At 45.1% G+C, this 21,176-nt stretch overlaps 1 protein-coding gene across 1 annotated transcript in view; it reads right to left on the reverse strand.

The window, feature by feature from the left end:
• The window catches only part of DNAH9 (dynein axonemal heavy chain 9), a 336,893-nt gene that overhangs the window by 237,784 nt on the left and 77,933 nt on the right, over positions 1 to 21,176 (reverse strand). Inside the window, exons 19-26 of the mRNA XM_072821109.1 lie at positions 20,814 to 20,980; positions 12,871 to 13,741; positions 9,667 to 9,797; positions 9,202 to 9,328; positions 5,573 to 5,725; positions 4,055 to 4,180; positions 1,545 to 1,784; positions 1,056 to 1,216 (exon numbers count right to left, since the gene is read on the reverse strand). Of these exons, the coding sequence (XP_072677210.1) occupies positions 1,056 to 1,216; positions 1,545 to 1,784; positions 4,055 to 4,180; positions 5,573 to 5,725; positions 9,202 to 9,328; positions 9,667 to 9,797; positions 12,871 to 13,741; positions 20,814 to 20,980 (1,976 nt within the window). The remainder of the gene's footprint in view (positions 1 to 1,055; positions 1,217 to 1,544; positions 1,785 to 4,054; positions 4,181 to 5,572; positions 5,726 to 9,201; positions 9,329 to 9,666; positions 9,798 to 12,870; positions 13,742 to 20,813; positions 20,981 to 21,176) is intronic.

A 21,176-nucleotide genomic window follows, 5' to 3' on the forward strand; every position in this document is an offset into this window, starting at 1 on the left:
AGCAGCAGCTCTGCAGCTTCTGGGGATCCCAGACCACAGTAACAAGTAATGGATGCTGGTAGATCCTCACACCAGAGACAGTGACAGGCTCACAGATTTCTGTACAAGTTCACGGACGCCCTGGCAGCCATTCTACAACCTACTGAAAGGCTGTTGCGATCCTACACTTCCTTCCAGGTCCAGATCAGATACCACCCGTTCCCAGGTATATTTCCAGTTCTCTTCTTCCCGTGTTGGGTGGGATCCCTGGTGCTTGGAGCACTCATGGCTAAATCATTTGCTTGGAAATCTAAAGCAAATGGCTTTGAGTCCTATTTTGCACTATAGCCCTGGGAGTTTTCCCTCTTGTGCTATTTAAATATTTATCTACAGATGTCTTATTTCCCTCACTGGAATTAGAGCCGAAGGGCAGGAAATGTTTTAATCACCTTTGCATGCCCCATGGCCAGTTCAGTGACTGGTACAAATTCATTTGTAAATTAATATGAATGACAGAGGCTATGGTTCTCCAAAAATTGTACGCTCTTTCACAACAGGGACTACCTGGCTTTTATCTGACTCCCAGAGTAAGAGCTGCTCAGTAAATGTGCCAATCAATTGATAGGAAAATAGTAATAGGATCATTTATGGAGCACTTACTATATACTGAACTCCTTATGAGCATTATTGTCTTTTGTCCTTACAAACCCCATGCGAGGTGTGAGTTACTATCTCCATTCCACAGATGAGAAAATTAAGAACAAGAATTAGGTCAAGTGTTTCAAGGTTGAAGAGCTGGTATGCATTTAGAGCTGATGTGAAAATCCAAGTTTATATGACTCCCTAGTAAATCCTCAAAAAAAAAAATCACAGTCTGCTGATTTGCTCTGGGGTTCATTCTAAGAAGGGCCCTGCCCTACATCTTTTCAGTTTTATTTTTACATGTTTTGTGTGATCTGCCCTCCTCCCCGCTGACAGCTCTGTGGACAAGTAGCAAATGACAGTGGCCTTGACCCTGAATGGCTTGAGCCAGACCACAGTTGGGTTCTCTGCGAGGGGCTGACACTCATGTTCACCTGTCTGTCAGAGGTGTGATCACCAGGCGAGGTGTATTTCCCAGGTACTCATAGCAGTAGAGAAACTGTGCATCACAGATGTTGGCAAAGCAGTGTTTGGCCTCATCATCCCAACGATGCCGCAGCTGGGACAGCCAGAGGAAGGACTGAGCACTGTCCACCTAAAGAGAGAATGCAGAGTGGGGGTGGTGGGTGTGAATCCCTGTCCAGAAGGGATTGGCCACAAGACACACGGGGCTCTGGACAAGCTGGGTGTTGTCTACTAGTCAAGAGTAGATGCTGCACCCACCACAGCATGGTGTAATCAGAAAGCTGCTCTGATTACAACTCATTCTCTGGGTGCAGCCACCATGACCCTCTCTCCCAGCTCTCTGGCCAGTGCAGCGTGTGGGACCCCCACACTTGAGCTGTAATGAGCTTTTCCCTTATCCCATCATTAATGGTGTAGCTGCCCACAAAGAGGGACATTCCTGCGTGTTTGGGACTCACCTTCTGAGCAATCATCTTGGCTACCACATCCCGGGCATGCACATCAATGGTGCATATGGTCATGATCTTTTGCCGGTCCCCTTTGGAGAGCTGCCCAATTAGCATGGTGATAAGGGTTTTGAGCTGGGCCACTTGCTTCTTGAAATAGTCCTTCATGGCGTTCTCGTAGCCTTCCTCCAGCCTGGCAAAGGCAATGCCCACCTCTGTGGTCCACCAGATCTGAGTGCAAGTCAGGGCCACCTGTGGCAACAAGAGTCACTTTGTAAAGCCATCACCAGGACCCGTCTCCAAAACCAGCTCACTCATCCATCACACGGCGAGAATCAGAATGTAATTGTATGGGTGACATAAGCCCCCTCTCTCCCTCTTCCACCAGCATTGACTAAGTGAGCCACTTGCTTCTATCTCCTTGGAGATGTGAAGTGGTTCCAAGTGGGGAAAGCACTTTCTACTCTTGAAAAAAAATGAATCGCTTGTATGAAAACAACCAAAGAGCCACTTTGGTCAATGTCACTTGGTTTTAGAAATTGCTATGCTGATCTTTCAATTTTTTACTCCCCAGGCAAAGCACCTTTCCTGTGCTTTGGAGGTCAACAATACATTGACTGAACATCTCAACAGCTCTTGGTCTCTGTTTTGTTCTTCTTGGACTTCTTGTGATCTGAGTGTTCTAGCTTTGTGAGCCACCGATGATCACTTGTAGCATATTTTTTGCTTGTCCATAACACTTTTGCTACATCTATTTTTTGGTTCTTAAAACCTATAACCTTGAAAAGCCTGCTCTTGAGAATCAGGCAAATTACAGCAAAATTCAACATGGTCAACGGGATTTGTGTTTTTCAGAGATTCAAAATAAATACATGGAAAAAGGGATTCGAATGAACATTTCTTCTGTTGGATGAGCAGCTTAGTATGGAAAACGCATAATTGTGATTATTCATGGTGGAGAATTTAGATACATTGATCATCTGTCTTATCATTTGGTTTGGGAGACATTGCTCTAGAGATCTGTCACAACAGCAGAAGGCAACACATTTTCTTGCCTCAAAATTGTGATTCAGGTAAAGAAGGAATCCTGAGAGGAAGTATTCCTCTTGTGAAATAGAGAAACCCATCATGTTAATGCAACATTCTCTAATTTATCCTATTTTGCCTTTGGGTACAGACACACAATCCTGCCTGTGCTGTGATCTTGTTGGGATGGTATGAATATGACATGCCAACTGCACAGTTAAAAGAATACTTCTTCCCTTCAGCACTACCGACTTACTTCTCATGTCTTCTGTTTGTCTGCACTCACTGCCAACATTTTCCCACCTTCTCCCATCTCCGCCCCCCTACAACATGACACCACCTGGCACTCCACTGAAATGGTCATGCCAAGTTCATGGACATGCCTCAGCTTCTTTATTTTGCCTAATATCTGAATGCATGGCATGACTGACTCTCACCCACTACTGACAGTTTCTTTTTTGGTTTCATTATGGCCATCTCATGGTTTTCCTTCTATATAAAAGCCACTGTTTCTCACCTTGCTTTACAGGCTCCTCCTTGTCAAACCTATCTTTGATGATGCTCAGATTTGCTCTACATCCTCATCTCAGGCTACATATTTTCCAGGGGTGGTCCTCTCTACTCCTATGGCTTCAATTATGAGCAGATATCTGCAACCCCCAAATATACCAGCCTTGTGCCCCTAACAGGGAAGGCAGAAGGGTACAGTGCAGCCAGAGTCATTTAAACAAGTCTCATTAGTTCATGCCTTTCTCTCATCGCCCTCCTGAGAAGCCTGGAAAGTATTCAGATCCATCTCAGAAGCAAGTCAGACTCCCTTGTGAGATGAGAACTGGCTTCGAGTTTCCTCTGCGGGACCTACCTGCTGCCTCTCACTCCACCCCCCTTCATCTTGCTGCAATCACACTTGGTTCCCTAACCACAGGATGCTTTTCCTTGCTTCTGAGCCTCTGTGCATAGTCCTCCCCATGTCTGAGTGCTTGTTCCCTCCATCTTTAACTTCTTTGCTCCTACTTCAAATCTCAGCTTACATGTCGTATCCTCAGGTGGGGGGCACCGCTCCCCCACCCCCCACTCTGCCCCCAGCTAGCTATGTGCTCCCAGAGGACCAGGTCTCATTTGTAAGCAACTGACTTCCCACAGCAGTTGGTAAGCTTCAGTGGGGCCGAGTTATGATGTCTTATGATGTATCATTCCCTGTTGGAGGTCTCCTGTGCTCAGCAAAGATCTTGGCAGACTGGTGCAATGAGTTGAATGGTTTACATTTTCCCCCTGCTGTAGCCAGTGAGGGTAAAAATGGACAACCCTTGATTTTCCAAGGTAATGGCTAGAGTAGGTCATGGCTGACAACTCCCCTGTTCCCTCATGCTCGAGCAGGCTCTCCTAACTGAAGGACTTAGTGAGTTTGAGGCCTGGTGTCCCCTGAAGGCAAGGAGACCCCCGAGGGAGAGGGTGTAGCAAAAGGTGGCAGCCCACAACAGTCCTGGTTAGAATACCTGAGCTGGATAGTCAAAGAGCCACTGTTCCCTTGGCTTTTCTTCATAGGCAACCACACCTTCAGTCATCCCATGCCTCACTGTGGCCCTCATATGGGCAAGCACACGGTTCAACCATATTTCTACCTGAAAGAAGAACTCTGGGTGAGATGCTGTACTCTGAGGAAGAAAGTATCACTCACCCCGAGGGAGTGAAGAAAATGTACAACCCCAATGGCTGCCAGAAGGCAGAGGGAGATATTTTGTTTCTAAACCCAGGACAGTGATCAGTGTGAGTCAGGCTCAGTTAACAACAGGTGGACAGGCCCATTTGGAACACACTGGACACAGTAGCAGGTTGAGGGGAAATTTATTCAAGGAAGGCTTAATCTGGGTTGAGCAAGGTCAAGAAGTCACTGGGTTCTCATGATCTTGTCCACCCCAAGGATGGAGGAGTAAGCCAATGTTATCTTTTCCAACTAAATCCTTTTTGTTTTTTTTTTTTTTTAAAGATTTTATTTATTTATTCATGATAGTCACAGAGAGAGAGAGAGGCAGAGACACAGGCAGAGGGAGAAGCAGGCTCCATGCACCGGGAGCCCGATGTGGGATTCGATCCCGGGTCTCCAGGATCGCGCCCTGGGCCAAAGGCAGGCGCCAAACCGCTGCGCCACCCAGGGATCCCACTAAATCCTTTTTGGTCTATAAATGGACAGATCTGGAATCAAACTCCAGGGTCCTTCTCATAAAACTGAGAATGTGTGTTCATTTCCTGGAATTAGATTTACTTTCCAAGAGACATGTAGATAAAGGTAGAATACTGTAAAAAGATTTTTCCTCCAGGTATAATTTTGGACTAGACTAGAAACCCCAGGGACAATGCTTTGTAGGATCACTTAGGATAAACAACAAAGAAGGGCTTATACTTTAGTGGTGATGGGAAAGAATAGGAGGGAAGTTTAAAGAGGGAATCATCCCATGTTTTGTGCTGCTCGAATTTCACACGGGAGACTTGGAAGTAGTAGTTCTTGGAACGGGATGGCATTTGGCTTTCCCAGGGGTAGGGCTGCAGGAGGACCCTGAGCTGTATTTGTACAGAGAAATGACATCTCGGGGAAAATGGTTGATTTCAAAGAGCATTTTCTCCAGGGAAAGATGTTAGTGTGCCAGACTCCCCTGTGGGGTGGCCCAGGGGTTGTCATGTTAAAGTCTCCTGGTGCTGCTCATCATTTCAAAATCCTTTTCTTGTTGACTTGGGTAGTTGTTTATGCACGTTTTATTCCTCCCTGCATAGGTCTCTGGTTAAGAAAGATACATGGATATTGACATGTGTCCTTGTGGGAGAGAGGAGAGCAAGTAGTAGGAGCTTCTCCCAATGTTGGTTCAAGTCAAGAGAGGCTGGCAGGCCCAGGGCACAGACAGCAGGTCTGGCCCAAGGAGGAAATGGCCATTCTAAAGGTTGAGACTACCTCTATCTGGATACAGACACTTGGGAGGGAACCTGGATGAGGGAAGGAGGGAACAGGACTTTGACTCCACCTGACCGCTGCAGTCACAGGGCTCGCTGAAGGCCACATATTCTCCTTCCTTGCTGTACATGCCGAGACTTATCTTGGTTGGTTTTTCACTGGTGTCCAACTGGAACTGCATCTTGGCCATGTTGTCGAAGAGTTTGGAAAGATGGCGCTGGACCTACGAAGGGAAATGAGGCCAAAGGATTGGAGGATGTGTCAGGAAGAGGCTCAGTAGTACTGTTTGGAGGTCTACTGTGGACAGCCATTAGAGATTTGGATACCAAACATTTGGAGGGAAGCGTGGGACAATGGTGGTATGAGGTCAGAACCAACTGAATTGGGTAGAAGTGGACAAAGGAATGTAAAATGAGTGGGCATCCCATACTAGCCACAATCCAGTGAAGCTACAGAAGTTTGATTAATGTCTAGTTGATCTAAATAGGAACAACCTGGAGAAAAAAAAATGGTTAATTCATAAATTAATGAAGCAGTAGATGGGCAGACGATAGCCTGCAGAAGGTCAGTGGTGACAGTGGCCAGTAGAAGAAGTCACCAGCTGTTGGAACCCCTCAGTGCAGCAGACCTATATCTGGAAGATCTAAAGGAAGGCAAACATGCTCACCCCCATCAGAAAGACTGGCCACACCAGGACTTCTCACCTTTCATGTTATCTCATGATACAGAGGCCCTTAATAGTAATACCAGTAGGAGGGTTGCCAGAGAGCCACACCATGGTCCTGAGGTGAGGGAGATGGCAGGTTGGAAAGGGGAAAAAAAAAAAAGTTAGTTGCTCTTTGGTAGAGCTTTTTGTAATATAGGGCCTTCAGCTACTACTACCCTGAATTGTAATCCTAAATCTATAACAACCAGCTCTCTAGTTTAGGAGAGGAGAAATCTACATGTGTTGAAGTAAACTGTGAGGGTGCTTGAGGAGATCCCACCCACAGGACCTGGGATGAGTATCTTGATGGGATGGATCCTTCTTTATCTGAGAGACAGAGGGAGAGAGGAGGGAGGGATGAAGGGTGGGGGAGAGAGAGGGAGAGAGAAGCTTTAATAAAGGAAACAGAAGTAATTATGAAAAATGCCATCTTATTTTCAATTAAATGAAAGAAATATGAACCCTACAAAATATGAGATGAAGATGAATTGGTAGTGGAAGGAAATAACACAAGGAAACAAAAATACTAAAGGATCAAATTGACACAAATGAATTCAATATGGCAGATGAGCTTGAGAACCTATGGAAGAATTCCAAGGAGAGGGGTAAGAGAGGAAAATCTGTATGAATGTACACAAATATATATGAATATGTGAGGGAAATGTATATAGCACAGAGAATATAGGATGTCAACTTACAGAAATATGATGAACCTGAAGGGGAAAAAATCCAGATAAGTGGGATAGAAATATTATTTTAAAGCACCCAGAAAGAAAACTTTTCCAAGATGAAAGGCCTGGTTTTCAGATTGGAAAAAAAACTCATCATGTGTTGGGAAAATGAACAAAGCAAGTATATAAATGTATGCAAACTTTCTAAAATTTAAATTTTGATCTCTACAGAGATCCGAATAGAAAGAAAGAAGGCTACCTAGAAGGGTTTGTGGCAGGGCGGGAGGGGGGCGGTGCGGGTAGCAGGTAGACTTCAGATGATGTCTCAGAGCTACATCTGAGGGGATCCGAGGAGAAACTGCTGTGACCCGTGAATTCCAAACTCATTCAATCACTCACCTGTAAAAACTGCTGAGAGTCCCAGATACAGAAAGAATTGGGGATTAGCCTACCATGCTTCATCTCTCAGGTTGGTGAGGAGGGGGGAGCTATTTAAGGATTTACTCAAATCAAGTGAGAAATAAAAAATATTTAGAATGAGTACAGTCATGTATAAAGGGTCTGGCAACAATCTGACTTTTCCTATGCATGGAATTAATGAATGTATAGTTACAAAACAGAATGTTAGTGTGATAACTGTTTCAACTCCACCATACCTGGGCTACTCTGTGATCATAAAACAGAAATGGGGCTTTAACTCTAGGGATAATCTGTCTTTAGTACTTGCTACTCATCAACACACCCAAAACATAAATTCGGTAAGTTGGAGGGTTAATGACAAAGACAGAAAGCTAATGCATGGGAGCCATATTTTGGCTCTGTTGGGGAAGCTCGCATCCATTGTTGGTGGTGATCTCAAAGCCTAGAACTTCTATAGAGGGAAATAGGGCATTATCTAATCGACCACATAGCACTTACCCTTTGACCCAGAAATCCCACCTCTAGGAATTTACCTGGAAGACAGACCTCCAACAATACTAAACCCAAGGCTATTCAATGTCGCATTATTTGCAATTGTGAAATAGTATAAACTACCTTTGGCCAAACAGTAGTGTAGTCCATGGTGTGTAATGCAGGTGTATTAAAAAAATGATATCTTTAAATTGACATGGAGTGATTTCCAGGATACATTACTGCATAGAAAAACTGCATTCAAGTCTACAGACCACACTACCTTTTGTGTGAGAAAGGAGGGTAAATAAAATAGATGTGTGCAAACGTAAATGCTCATCTGCTCATTTTTGGAAAGAAAAACCAGAAACTAGTGGGACTGGTGACCTACAGAGAGTGGGTGGGAAGAATAGGAGTGGCCCTTCCCACATACTTTTTTGCATAAGTTTGACTTTTAGAATTCAACATATTCAAACAATCCAATCAACAAGGATGGGAACAAACCCCCAAAACTCAAAACAAAGAGAAATAAATGAAGTTGACTACACTTCAAATGAATAATGAAATCACACTGAACAGGAGAATAGATGCATCTAAGTAACTTCTGAATGTGGTGCTTTGACTGGATAGCCTCACAGGACAAGTAAAGAACTGGAAACAAATCTTGAAGTCTTATTAGAGTGAGAAGTAAGGAGAGCTACAGGAGCACACAATGCAGACATCATACCTCCCTCCCTCCCACTGGTCACTGGGGAGACTCAGACCTTTGGTCCAGGACAGTCATTCTCAAAGTGTGGTCCCTAGACCAGCAGCATCACCTGGGAAATCCTGAGAAGTGCAAATTCTCCAGCTCCACCCAGACCTACATAAATCTGCATTTTTATAAGCCTTCCAAGTGATTCTGAGGCACCTGAGAGGCCCGGTGACTCAAGTTTGAGAACCACTGTCTACAACACCAAATGTCAATAGTGCTTCAATTAGTTACTTTAAGAAGGACAAAAAAATGCTTATAGTACAGTGGTTCTTTTACAGGTGAAGGAAGTTTGTCAAAGAGAAGGGACACCGAAGACTACATGGCCAATAAAATGGCTAGAACCCTCAGTTTTGAGCTCCTCATATACACTCTTTCCACATAAATCCCTAAATGTCGAGTTAATACAACCCTCAGTCTTCTCTCCCATGGAAATTTTAGCTTTAACTTTGGACAGGAACGTACTGGACCTCTCTTTAGAATCAGATCAAAGGCGTTCTCTGTAAAGGCTTAACGCCCCCTCCATTTTCACAGCTTCCCCTTCAGGGGATAGTAGCCACTGTTGGGCTGGCTGACACCTTGAGAAACATAGTGGTGGGCATAACGGGGAACCTGAAACCCTCCCCACTGGAAGCCCATCAGTTCTTCTAGACGTTTCCATGAACACTCCCTCAGCTCACCTGTTGCGGAGCTGTGCCATTGGAGAGGATGTCTAACAGGTCAGAAGAGGACAGAAAGTAAAACCTAGGGAAGACAAGCCTTTTGGTATCCAGGTACTCCGCCAGGGCCTTCTCACACAGGTATAACCTGAGAGCAGAGACACAGCATTTCCTAATTAGGTTTGCTTAGACCCACACCCCCCTGTCGTGCATAGATATGACCTAAATGTAGACAGCTGCAGGATATGGAATGCAAAATCAGTGCAAGAAGCACAGGTATTTGCAAATGTAGATACTAGTGCATGTCCACCCAAATAAACACCTAATACCCCACATTATCTAATATACAAGCAGATCAAAACACACAAACACACATACTCGCTCACTTGGACAGTCAAAGAAAGTAAGGATCTTGGAGACAGAATAGGAAGAAGAAAACATCTCACTCCCTGGTACAAAAAGGGGCAGCAGCCAGCAGATCTTCACCTGCTCTGAAGATCTTCCAGTTTTTCATAAAGACCTGGTTTGTTGGTGGCTTCCACTACATTGGGAGTCTTCTGGGCATCATAAGCTAGTTCTTTAAAGTCAAGGTCAATGCCTTCAAATCGTTTAGAATCCTGAAATAAAAACATGAGGAAAAATTAACTATTACTTTCTTGGACTTGAAGAAGATCCCTCGTGCAGCAAGTCAGAAGCAGAAACCAGTTCTGGGGATGTCCAAAAAGTTAAGGAAATATCCTTAGCTTGAAAGAGTGGTTCCTGAACATTTTGGTTGTAAAACCCCTTTGTGTTTTGAAAAATCACTGTGGAGTGCAAAGAGCTTTTGTGTATGTAGGTAATCTCTATGCATGCCTCCGCTGGAAGCTCAAGTGGAGAAATTTTAAAAATATTTGTTAATTAATTTATTTTAGTTTTTAAATATCTATTTATTTATTTTGAGAGGGAGAGAGAGAGAGAGAATCTCTAGCAGACTTCCTGTTGAGCATGGAGCCTGGGACTCAATCCGACATGGGACTCAATCCCACGACCCTGAGATCATGACCTGAGCTGAAATAAAAAGTCGTATGCTTAACCAACTGAGCCACCCAGGCGCCCCTGTTGATTCATTTAAAAAATAACAATGGTAACACAACATGTTCTTATGCAAAATAATTGTATTTTCACAACAAAATAATTTAGAGAGAAAAGTGGCCTTGTATCACTTTTTCCCTGCAAAAAAATTTAATGTCTGACTTAGAACATGACCAGATTTTCTTTTCTGCTCTGCATTCAATCTGCCATGATGTTAGGTAACCTCTGGAAAACTGCCCTGTTGTGTGCACGTAAAAATGAGAGTGAAAAAGACAAATAACATCTTCACGTTATTACTAAGACAGTCCTGACCTTGAGGATCCCTTATGAAGCTCAGGGTCCAGGGACCACGCCTTGAAAACCACTGGCATAAAACACATATTTTCTGCACCAGGTGGACAGTGGATCCAGTGTTTGCCCTGGAACGCGCAAAAGTTGATGTAACTAAAGTAAGATGTTCTTCAGCAAATATCATATCAGATTAATTAATTAGGTATCATCATTTCCCTTAAACACACAACCACTCAACAGCATCATTGGAATGCCCGAGATAATAACATATGCAGGCTTTAGCCCCAAACCTGGCACCTGGTGAGAACTCGTGGTATTATTATTATATGACAACAATCATAACAGTAAGTGCTGTGTGCATTGTTTAATTACATCCCTAACGTGGGTACTGGTATTTGTCCCAATTTATAGGAGGAAACCAGGGCACAGAGAGGTTAAGTAACTTGCCCAAGGTCCCACAGCTACAAGCCTCCATCACCCTGCCCCAGTCTGCTATAAACCTCTGCAATCGATGTCCCTCTCCCAAGAAGATTTAAAAATAGGACAGCAGGGTAAATTATGATTACTCAATGAGGTATTTCATCCCAGGGAAAGATGAGAAAGTATCAAGGTTATAGATGTGTTGGAAATATGGAACATAAATGCTCCAATGAGAAGAGCTGGAAAGAAAATAATAATTACACAGAGAGCAATTATGTAAAAATGCATATATATGTGAGGCCAAATTGGGAGACATTCACATTGAGTGAAAATAGTTACTAGTTAGGGTGTAAGATTATGACCGATTTTATTACATTTTTAAATTGCCTCTGTTATTGTACTGTTAATACAAGGATAAATAAACGCATCCCCATATTTCATACGCCAACCTGCACAACTGTTGAGAAGTTAATGATACCGATTCCTTCTGATGTGTGGCTGAAAGTTCTCAAAAGCCTCCTTTAGAGTCTCCTCTTCTGCCCTCACCTCCTAATTAAACCTGCTCTTCTTCAATCACTAGTGCTGGAGAGAAATAAAATCTGGCTTGTTTAGGGTGCCTGGGTGGCTCAGTGGTTGAGCATCTGTCTTCGGCTCTGGTTGTGATCCCAGAGTCCTGGGATCAAGTCCCATATTGGGCTCCCTGCAGGGAGCCTGCTTCTCCCTCTGTCTGTGTCTCTGCCTCTCTCTGTGTGTCTCTCATGAATAAATAAATAAAATCTAAAAAAAAAAAAAATTGAGCTTGTTCAATTTGGCCTAATGACAACATCTCTATCAAAATTGTTTCCGGCTATTTTTCATCCCTAATGCAGATGTACAACCAGTAATCTGCATTAGGGCATGAAATACGCTTTTGTGGGATGAGCTAGAAAAATAACGTTTTGATGGAATGCGCTTTAACTTTTAAGTGGGGCCTGAATGACGTGTGACATTTTGGAAGCAAACTAATTTGGAAGCAGAGAACTCAATGTGCCCAAGGGAGACTAGAAAAATGTCTGCAAAATAAAAAAGTATGATAAAATAAAAAGAAAAAAAATGTTTAATGAATTAGAGTCCACCAAGAGGTGGGTAAGCTAATGGCACATTAATCAGGACCAATTAGAAGGGGCAATCAACCACAGGGAAGGTAGTAATGAGAAGAATGCATATTTTCGAGAAATTCATTGGTTAGGATTGAGCAGACACTGGTGTTGAGCACGTGGCACAGGCCAGAAGTGTACAGAGTGGCTCCCTGCAGAGAAGGAACCTGCCTTTGCCCGGAAACAAGGCTCTCTTCCAGCCACTGGCTGCATTCTAATTATCTGGGGACCAACTCAGGAGCAGCTTATCCCAAACTGCGGTAGCCAGCAGTTCCTGCTTCCTTTCTTTTGAAAGCATTGAAAACAAGACCTTGGGGCACCTGGGTGGCTCAGTGGCTGAGCATCTGCCTTTGGCTCAGGGCATGATCCTGGGGTCCTGGGATCAAGCCCCACATCAGGCTCCCCGCAGGGAGCCTGCTTCTCCCTCTATCTGTGTCTCTGCCTCTCTCTGTGTGTCTCTCATAAATAAATAAATAAATAAAATCTTAATAAAATAAATAAAATCTTAAAAAAAAACCCAAAACCAAACCAACCAAAAAACCAGGTTCTCCTTTTTCCCCAACCCGTCCAGGGCAAACTGGTGAGCATTTCACCTTCTCCAGTTCCCTCCACCTGACTTTTGGTGGCCTGGCAGGCCCATGGTCATGGGAGGTGCCTCTGAGTGAAGCCAATGGCGAGCTGGTGAGGAAAGGTCTAGAGGACGTGGGATCTGGGAGCTGCTCCCTCGACTCGCCTAAGGGGACAGAGAGAGCAGGATCTCCTGGGCAGGTACCTGGGGCAGCTGAGCCCGGATATCTTCGGAGCCGATGAATATACTCTCCAGATGCGACCATGTACGCTGCACGTCGAACCAGGTGGAGATGACGGCATGAGCCGTGGACAGCTGCTTCTGCCAGCTGGACACTTCCTCCAAGAAGAAGGCAATGTGCTTGGACATCATTAGGTTCTGTAGCTGCCCTTGGTTATCCTCCAGAACCTCGATGAGGTCCTCGTCTGACTGCAGCTGGGGGACGCCGGTCCGCGGGTGGGGCTCATACTGGAATTCCATGCCAGCCCAGGTGGTCTGCAGCTCCTTCAGGGTCTTCTCCATGGCCATCTCTTTCATGGCTTTGTCCACAATGTCCCGGACCTCGTCCTCAAAGTGGTGCAGCCGGAGCTGTAGGAGGTGTGCCAGGGTGGCACCCTCGCCCATGGTGAAGCTCACACCCGTGGCCCGCATCAGCTGCCTCCAGTGCCGCTCCCGGACAGCTGGGTTCTGCAGCTCGGCGACCGCCCTCAGGGAGGTCAGGGTATTCAACACCATGCTCTCCAGGCCCGTGAACGCGTCCCAGGCCCTGACCTCCTTGTCCAGGTTCCGAATGTGCCTGGCAAACCGTTTACACTCCCCGTCCAGGACCTCTACGTTGACCTCCTTCCACAGGGTGGTCTCCCAGGCTCGGATGCTGGAGGTCACCATCCCAATGGTGTCCCAGAGCTCCTTCAGCTGGCACACCTCCTTCCTGCACTGCTTCAGCTGCTTGTAGTCGGGAACGTTGACCTCAAACAAGCTGGCAACCTCAGAAATGGAGGCCATGGTAGATTCCAGCTGCTGGATCTCTGTGTGCCTGGCATCCAGAACTTGATGAGGGTCAATGCTATCAAACCTACAAAACACAATGTGTTCCTTTGTGAGTACGGCACCCAGGGGCTCATGTCCGGGAATCACCAAAGTAACACCAGTTCAAATCTTTAAATGCTTAGTGTTTTAGCACAGGCAGTAGTTGTCAGCAAAGCCTTGGAAGAAAAGGCACTTAGGGCAGGTTGGAGTGGGGTGAGCAGAGCCAGCTGGAGAAAAGGCAATTCCAGGGGAGCACCACTCTTGGATCTTTTCTTCACATCTGAGAAGGTAAAAGGACTTCTTTCATTTTCCACCACCCCCTGCCCCCCTCATCCAAGTGTAGAGGGGACCACCCATCTGTCTGAGATTCTTTTAGACTCTGCTTCCACTTGTTGGCCTCTAGAGTGCCTGACACAAGAGAGCACTGTCATGTTCCTGTCGGTGCTATAAAGTCACAGCTCTGGCCAGAAGCTACAAGTTGTAGGTGGTCTCTAAGTGAGATAGCTGGCACTTAGAAGCCCAGCCCTCAACCTGATCTGGCATTACTCCCTCTGGGGCACCAGTTCTCAGTCTGGGTGGCATAGGAGAATGGCCTGGAAGCTCTGAACAATCTCTATGCCCAGGCTGCTCCCCAGTCCAATTAAATCAGACTCTTCAGAGGTGAGACCCAGGCAAAGACATTTTCTTCAAGCTCTTTGGGTGGTTTCAATGTGCCAGGTTGGTGTCCTTGACTGTGGTGAAGCTCATGCTGTGCTGGTGGCCTCCAAGAACTTCCAGCAACAGCACTTTCCAGTTTGGGAACCATGGGTAGGGAACCTCCAAGATCAAGCACAAGGCCCTTACCTAGTCCCTCAAGTCAGGCTCTTCATCTTCTTAAGTCACCCCTCCACCTCCTCGGGGCCTCTCATTCTGGACCCGACTGCTCTAGGCACTGTATATAGCTTTATGGTTCTTGCTCACACTTCTTCACCCTCTTGTCTCCAGTGCTCATGGCATGTACCCACTGCCCCTGACCCTTACCCACTTTATGGTGCTACCTCCAGACCTGAGGGCCTGGCATAGCTTCTCCTCCAACATGAGGAGCTCTCCTGGCTAGCTTAGTCTATAGAGCATGAGACTCTTATCTCGGGGGTCAAGAGCTTGAGCCCCATGCTCGGTAGAGAGATTGCTTAAAAATTAAAAAAAGAATAAAGAACTCAACATGCAAAGGAATCCACGTGGGCAGATAACACTTCTTTGGCCAGGAGTATGCAGAATCGAGGTATTCAAGGAACCTCTCATTTTCTTCTCCTAAACTCCCTTCTCCCCATCAGCAATCTTCTTTCTGTGTGCTTGGAGGACTAGATGTTGGGGCATCACGACTTCAGGGTGAATACCGTGTTCCTCTAAAATCAGAACAGGGCAGGAGTGCCTGGGTGGTACAGTCAGTTAAGGATCTGACTCTTGGTTTTGGCTCAGACTGTGATCTCAGAGTCATGAGATCGAGCCCTGGGACAGGCTCCACACTCAGCATGGAGTCTTGCTTGAGAGTCTCTCTCCCTCCCCCTCTACCCCTCCTGCCCATACTCTCTCAAATTAATTAATTAAAAAAATAAAATCAGAATAGTACATCATGGGGTTCATAATTAAGGGGAAAGCTGAGAGGAAGTGAGTGCCTTGAGCATTGGTCATGTCCTCCAGTCTATGACAAGTGTGTGCGCGCCCACATGTGTGTATATGTATGGATGTGTATGTTGGTTGGGTAGAGGGATTTGGACGGGAGGAGGAATACAAAGTCCTTTTCTTGAACTGCCTCTTCTCTCAGTTGTCTTTAGAAATATTTGACTTGACGGATGGAAAGTAATCCTAATTAAAGTCATTTACCTGAACTGCTCGCCACTTAAGCCTAATTACCATGCAACACAATAACAGTTATGCATACCATTAAATTAGTGTCAGATTAACTTTGATGCTTGCTATGTTTGATTCTGCTTGTTTCATCTAAATAGTTTTTGGCTTGTGTGCTATGGTTGTGCATTTATATCTTAGGAGAACAAGACTGAACATCATGGCACATCTTCTCTGTTCTCTCACTCCCAAGTGTTCCAGAATGGAACAGAAGGGTGAAGTCCTCGGAGCTGAAGAGGATCCTTTGTCTCTATAGGCAAGGAGCTTTCTCCTCTATGAGAACAATGGAAAAAGAACCAGAAGGAAAGAAATATAATATCTCCATGGCAAGTGGTCCAGAAGGAAAGCTTGTGTGTGTACATGCACAAGTAGTCCTTCTATTTATTCTTCATTTCCAAAGACTAATTGTCAGGGTATGTAGGTTCTACTTTTTATCCAGACTGGAGTGACTTGGAAAGTGAATTTCACCCCTTGCTGTACAAGATCTACCAGACAAACTCTAAAAGCCCACATTCTGTTTAATTCATTAATGGGGGATAATTCAGGGATAACATATGGGTAAGATGTGAGCTCTTAGAGCGTTTGGAGTGTACGCAGAAGAAAATAAGTGGTCTTTCCCACCATTCTTTCCTTAGCACATGTGAACAGCCTTAAATCAATACAGGTTCCTCAAATATCTGGAAGAGGTGACCATTTGTCAAACCTATTGGAAACTTCATCTACCTTGTGGCATAATTTTTGTTTATAGTTCAAATTTGTGGACCTTCATTTCCTGGAGCTGAGCACACATAAAAGTTAATTTGGCCTAAGAGGTGAAAAGAATCCCTAGGCATAAGGGCAGGTAACCCTCTTCCCATTTTAAAACTCTAGTGCACCTTGTCAGGATATGCACAGACCTGATTAATGTGCCTAATAAACTGGAAGCAGTTCTCCAAACCCTAGGGGAATAGTACAGAAGAACAAGAAAGCAATAGGAGGGAAGGGGGTGTAGTAAGTCTTTAAAATTGAAATAATAATGCAAAAGTATTTTAATCTAAAAGAGAAACGTCAGGCAAGTCTGGATGAATATAACTGAGAGAAATGGAAATATGGTACCCATGCGTGTGATCTCGGAAAAATGACTGACTTAGACCTGACCTGCTCACCTCTCACATTCAATCAATCCTGCCAACTCCCCTCCTAAATCTCTCCCAGATCCATTCTCTCTCCATTGTCATAGCCACTGCCTGTAGTCCAGGGCTACTGCTTCTCGCCCAGGCTGCTGCCATCTCCCCATGGGGCACCTGGCCTTGAGTGGGTCTTGCTCCATCCAGTTCTTCGCAGCCACAGGACAGTGGTGTTTACACTACATTGTCCTCATGCTTAGGCTCCTCAGTGGCTGATCATGGCCAAGACCTGGAGGCGTGACCCACTCCATTCTCACTCCCATGTTAGTCCTGCATCCCAGCAGGCACAACACATTCTGCTGTTCAACTGTTTCTTACATCCTCACTCTTCTGTGCCTTTGGCTATTTTGTTTCGTTTGCCCAGAATACCCTCCCCTCCCACTCGTCTTTTTCCAAATGGCTAATTTGCATTTTCCCATTGGCTCAAGCACCATCTCCTACAGGTTTGAACTGCCTCCTCAGGGGACCTTCCAATTGGCCACCCAATGACCTCATCTGAGTACTCATGGTTGAAATCATTCCTGACTTCAGGGAATACGTATTATCTTAATATCCTAATGCTTAACATCATTTTTCGGTGACTCCATTGGAAGCCTGAATCAAGTGAAGGAGTCAGATTGACTGGAAGAACAGGGTCAAGCTGAACTAATGATGTGTTTTAGGGCACCGATATGTCCATGGGAGATTTGGGGACTCATAATGTCCTTTACTCTGGCTGCTGAAGAGACAACACGTACTGCTCAAGGGAGGCAGAGGTTTGTCTTTCCTCATGTCTGCTGCACTGGGCTACCTGGAAAGCCTTGCTTTCTCTAGCTGTCACTAAGATAGTACCCAAATGGAAGGTGTCTTCATGAAAGCTCTGTCAACTATTCACAGGTTCTGGTTGCCAGCCAGCTGAATACACTGATGGTCTTCACTGAGCTGGAGCTCACTGACATCAAGTGCTTTGGCTAAGCGACCCCTGGGTAACCTTGGTCTTGATGTGGGGAAAATGACTGGATGTCATGGCATCATTTCTCAAGGTCAGGAAGACTGCATTCAAGGTCAGGAACACTGAGCCAGAGAATGCCACTAGGAGCCTGGAGCATTCCTTTCATCCAAAGGGGAGAATTCCTCTCCAACTTTAAGAGTTCTGGAAGGTCCAGAAAATCTTGAGTGTGACAATTTAGCCAATTACTGTGAAGTGAGGAGCTCAGCTAGGAATATGCTGATACAGCTCAGAATTAAGAACTCTGAAAGAGATAACTCTTGAACATGAAGAACCTCAACCCAAGCAAGGGGACATCACCCAGCACCTGACAGGCTGCAAGAGCCTAATGAGACACTCACTTTCCTTTCCCTCCTCAAAGACAAGATCAACGTGAGCTTTACCCACATTATAATCAGGAACGGAAATTTGCACTCACAGAGGAATGTGCCAGGGTCTGCATTTTAGAAATTCACAAAGGATCTAAAAGGAACCAGGATTAAAATCCTTTGCTACACACACAGTGCCTTAAAATGTCAAGCATACATATCCATATACACCAAACTAAGAAACAAAACAAGGAATGAGTTGATTCACACTAAGGTTCCCTTCAGCACTCAATACCCAATTCCGCTGTAGCCCTGATGTTTTCTTGACAAGAAGAGAAACACATCACAATTGAAGTGATGTTTGGCTTTCCACGCTGCTGTGAGCAGTTCTTTTCAAAGTATTCTCTTGCAAAGATTCATCTGCATGTCAAATTAACAGATGCGAATTTGGAAAACCCAGCTAAGAGAAGCAATATCCTCCCAGCCAGCAGATACAAGTGCTAAGAAAGTAAAAACAACCAGCTAGCACATTCAAAAAACACCACCAGCTGATCAATACACATACAGGGTATAACTATGAAGGAGGGACATCATGTTTCCAACAGACACACAAAATCACACCAGTGAATGCGTGTCATTTGCTGTCAAGTAGTTATCAGAAATCCCTTCAGGAAAATATTTCCCCCAGTATCTCTGGTGTTCCTTTTTTGGAAAAAAATTTTAAGGGACAGTTGACGCAAATATATTAATGTCATTGCTTTCATGGCTGTTGCCGTTGGTGTGATATTTAACACTAGGCAGTATTACTCAGCTTGATAACCCACCTTCCTCCCCAGCTTTGGCTCTGCATGATTGGTGTTGAATTTCTAAAAATTCAATTGCATGTCCAAAGGAGAGTAAAAAAAAAAATATGTCTCAGACTCCAAAAGAACAGTCCCAAAAGGAGTTAAGCCAATGTCTAGAGCAATAGATATTTCCTTGGAACAAGGGCATAGCTCCAAAGGCAATTATTCTAAAGGGATACAGACTCATTTGGAATTACATGCCCTGGCTTGATTGCTTGAAAGAGAACCAGTTACTTCCCCCTTGGGCAGCAAGTCTCAAACTTGGCTGCCCACTGGAATCACCTGAGGAGCTTTACGAACTACTACTGCCAGGTCTTGTCCCCAGAGAATCTGATTTAGTTAGTCTGTGAGACAGGCTGGGTGTTGAAAATTTTAGAAGCACCCCAGGTGATCTTCATGTGCAGCCAACATGGAGCCCACTGCTTTGGTGTCTCATGTGATACACACACTTCCACCTTACACAGAGCTTACCCATCTGCCCTTCCCTGCCTCTTAACCCACTCCTGTTGTTCTCTCAAGCCCCAAGTACAGTAATTGGGAGATAGGAGCTGCTGAATAAATGTTTGGTGAGTGACTAATAAGAACAGGTAGGTCCTTCCTATGTGCCATGATGGGTGACCAACGTTCCAATTTGCCTGAAACAGGGGCTTCCCTGAAAGTGTGACTTTCAGGGCTAAAACCAGAATAGCCAAGGGGAAAGTGGGGTGGGTAGGCATCCTAGTTAGATACTACAGTAGACACTTGCAAAAAATTATTTCTTTAATTCTATCAACAACCTTACGAGATGGATACTGTTATTAACCTCATTTTACAGATGAGGGAACTAAGGCACGACATTGGTTTTCAGCTTTATTTGTTGCTCTGACGTGTTGTTTCCCCATGTAGTACTATTTTTTATGGGTAAGTACCCTTAACAATTAAAATATTACAATCAAAATAAACAATTACGTAGGGTGTTTTCCATTTCGGAGTTTTCTAAGCTTGTCTGTTTTAAACTGTTGAGGAAGACCCAGCAGGAAGCTCAGCTAGGGAAGCAGAAAGCCAGCCATGGAACTGGAGTGAGGGAGAGTACCCATCTCAGCTGGCACATCAGCAGACATGGGACCCTGAGAACCAGCTTGTTCTGGTTGGAGCCCCTGGTCCTGAGCAGTGGATCATGTGCAGACCCCAGTACACTTCTCCAAGGAAGGATTTGAGCTAAACTCATGTGTGTGTGCAACGGGGACACATGTGAATGGTGCTGCCTGGTCCTATAGTTATTTTAAGTAAAGACCGATCCCCCGGGATGCCTGGGTGGCTCAGTAGTTGAGTATCTACCTTCGGCTCAGGGTGTGATCCTGGGGTCCTGGGTTCGAGTCCCGCATCAGGCTCCCTGCAGAGAGCCTGCTTCTCCTTCTGCTTGTGTCTCTGCCTCTCTCTCTCTGTGTCTCTCATGAATAAATAAATAAAATCTTTAAAAAAAAAAAAAAAGACCGACCCTTATCACAAGCGGGGAGCATTACTATGAGAAAGAAATCCATCACCTCGAATCCTTCCCTCAGGCTTCCAAAGTGCCTCAAAACTATTTCCAAATTCTACTAGGCACTTTTTTAAAACCAAAGGAACACAGGTCTGTGAGAATTTAGAATATGAACAACTTTGTAAAAAACCTTGTGATTTGATCACACACAGCCCCTTTATAAACTTGAAGACACAGAGCTTCCAGACTTCTGTTTCTAAGGCAAGGTGTCATCTTGTAGAGGCCAGGATGGGATTCTGTCCACGTCAGCACCAGGTGCTAACCAACAGACTCAAATGGGAGGGAAGACTTAGCTAGTCTTTATCTGCTAAAAGAACTCAATAATTCAATTGAAAGACCCTCTATAAAGCCAAGCGTCGCCATGTTTAAAAGAAAGGAAGCAGCGCCAGCAACGTAGGCCCATACCTGAAGGGGGCTTCCCTGCAGAACTGCTCCCGGAACTGCTGTTGTTTGATGTCAAAGGCTGAGCACCTCTGGCGGAGGACGGCCACTTCATTTGCCTGCAGCGGGGCCACCTGCTGTCTCACGGTGACTGCCACCTTTTTCGCGTTGCTCCACTTCTCAGGCAGCTCCTATGATGAAGACCTCCCTGTGGTTAGATCCACACCGTGCTCTCTCTCCCCGCAGACCTGAGGCTGGATGGTACCCGGATGTTTTCATGTCTACTACAAGGCCATGATGTCATATCATGGCACTGAAGTAGACATGACATTCGGGTACCAGATGTGATGTCATGGCACTGTGTGCCTATTCCCTGCAGCTCCCCTC

This window comes from Canis lupus, chromosome 3, assembly GCF_048164855.1.
Source record: "Canis lupus baileyi chromosome 3, mCanLup2.hap1, whole genome shotgun sequence".
Classification (NCBI taxonomy): Eukaryota; Metazoa; Chordata; class Mammalia; order Carnivora; family Canidae; genus Canis; species Canis lupus.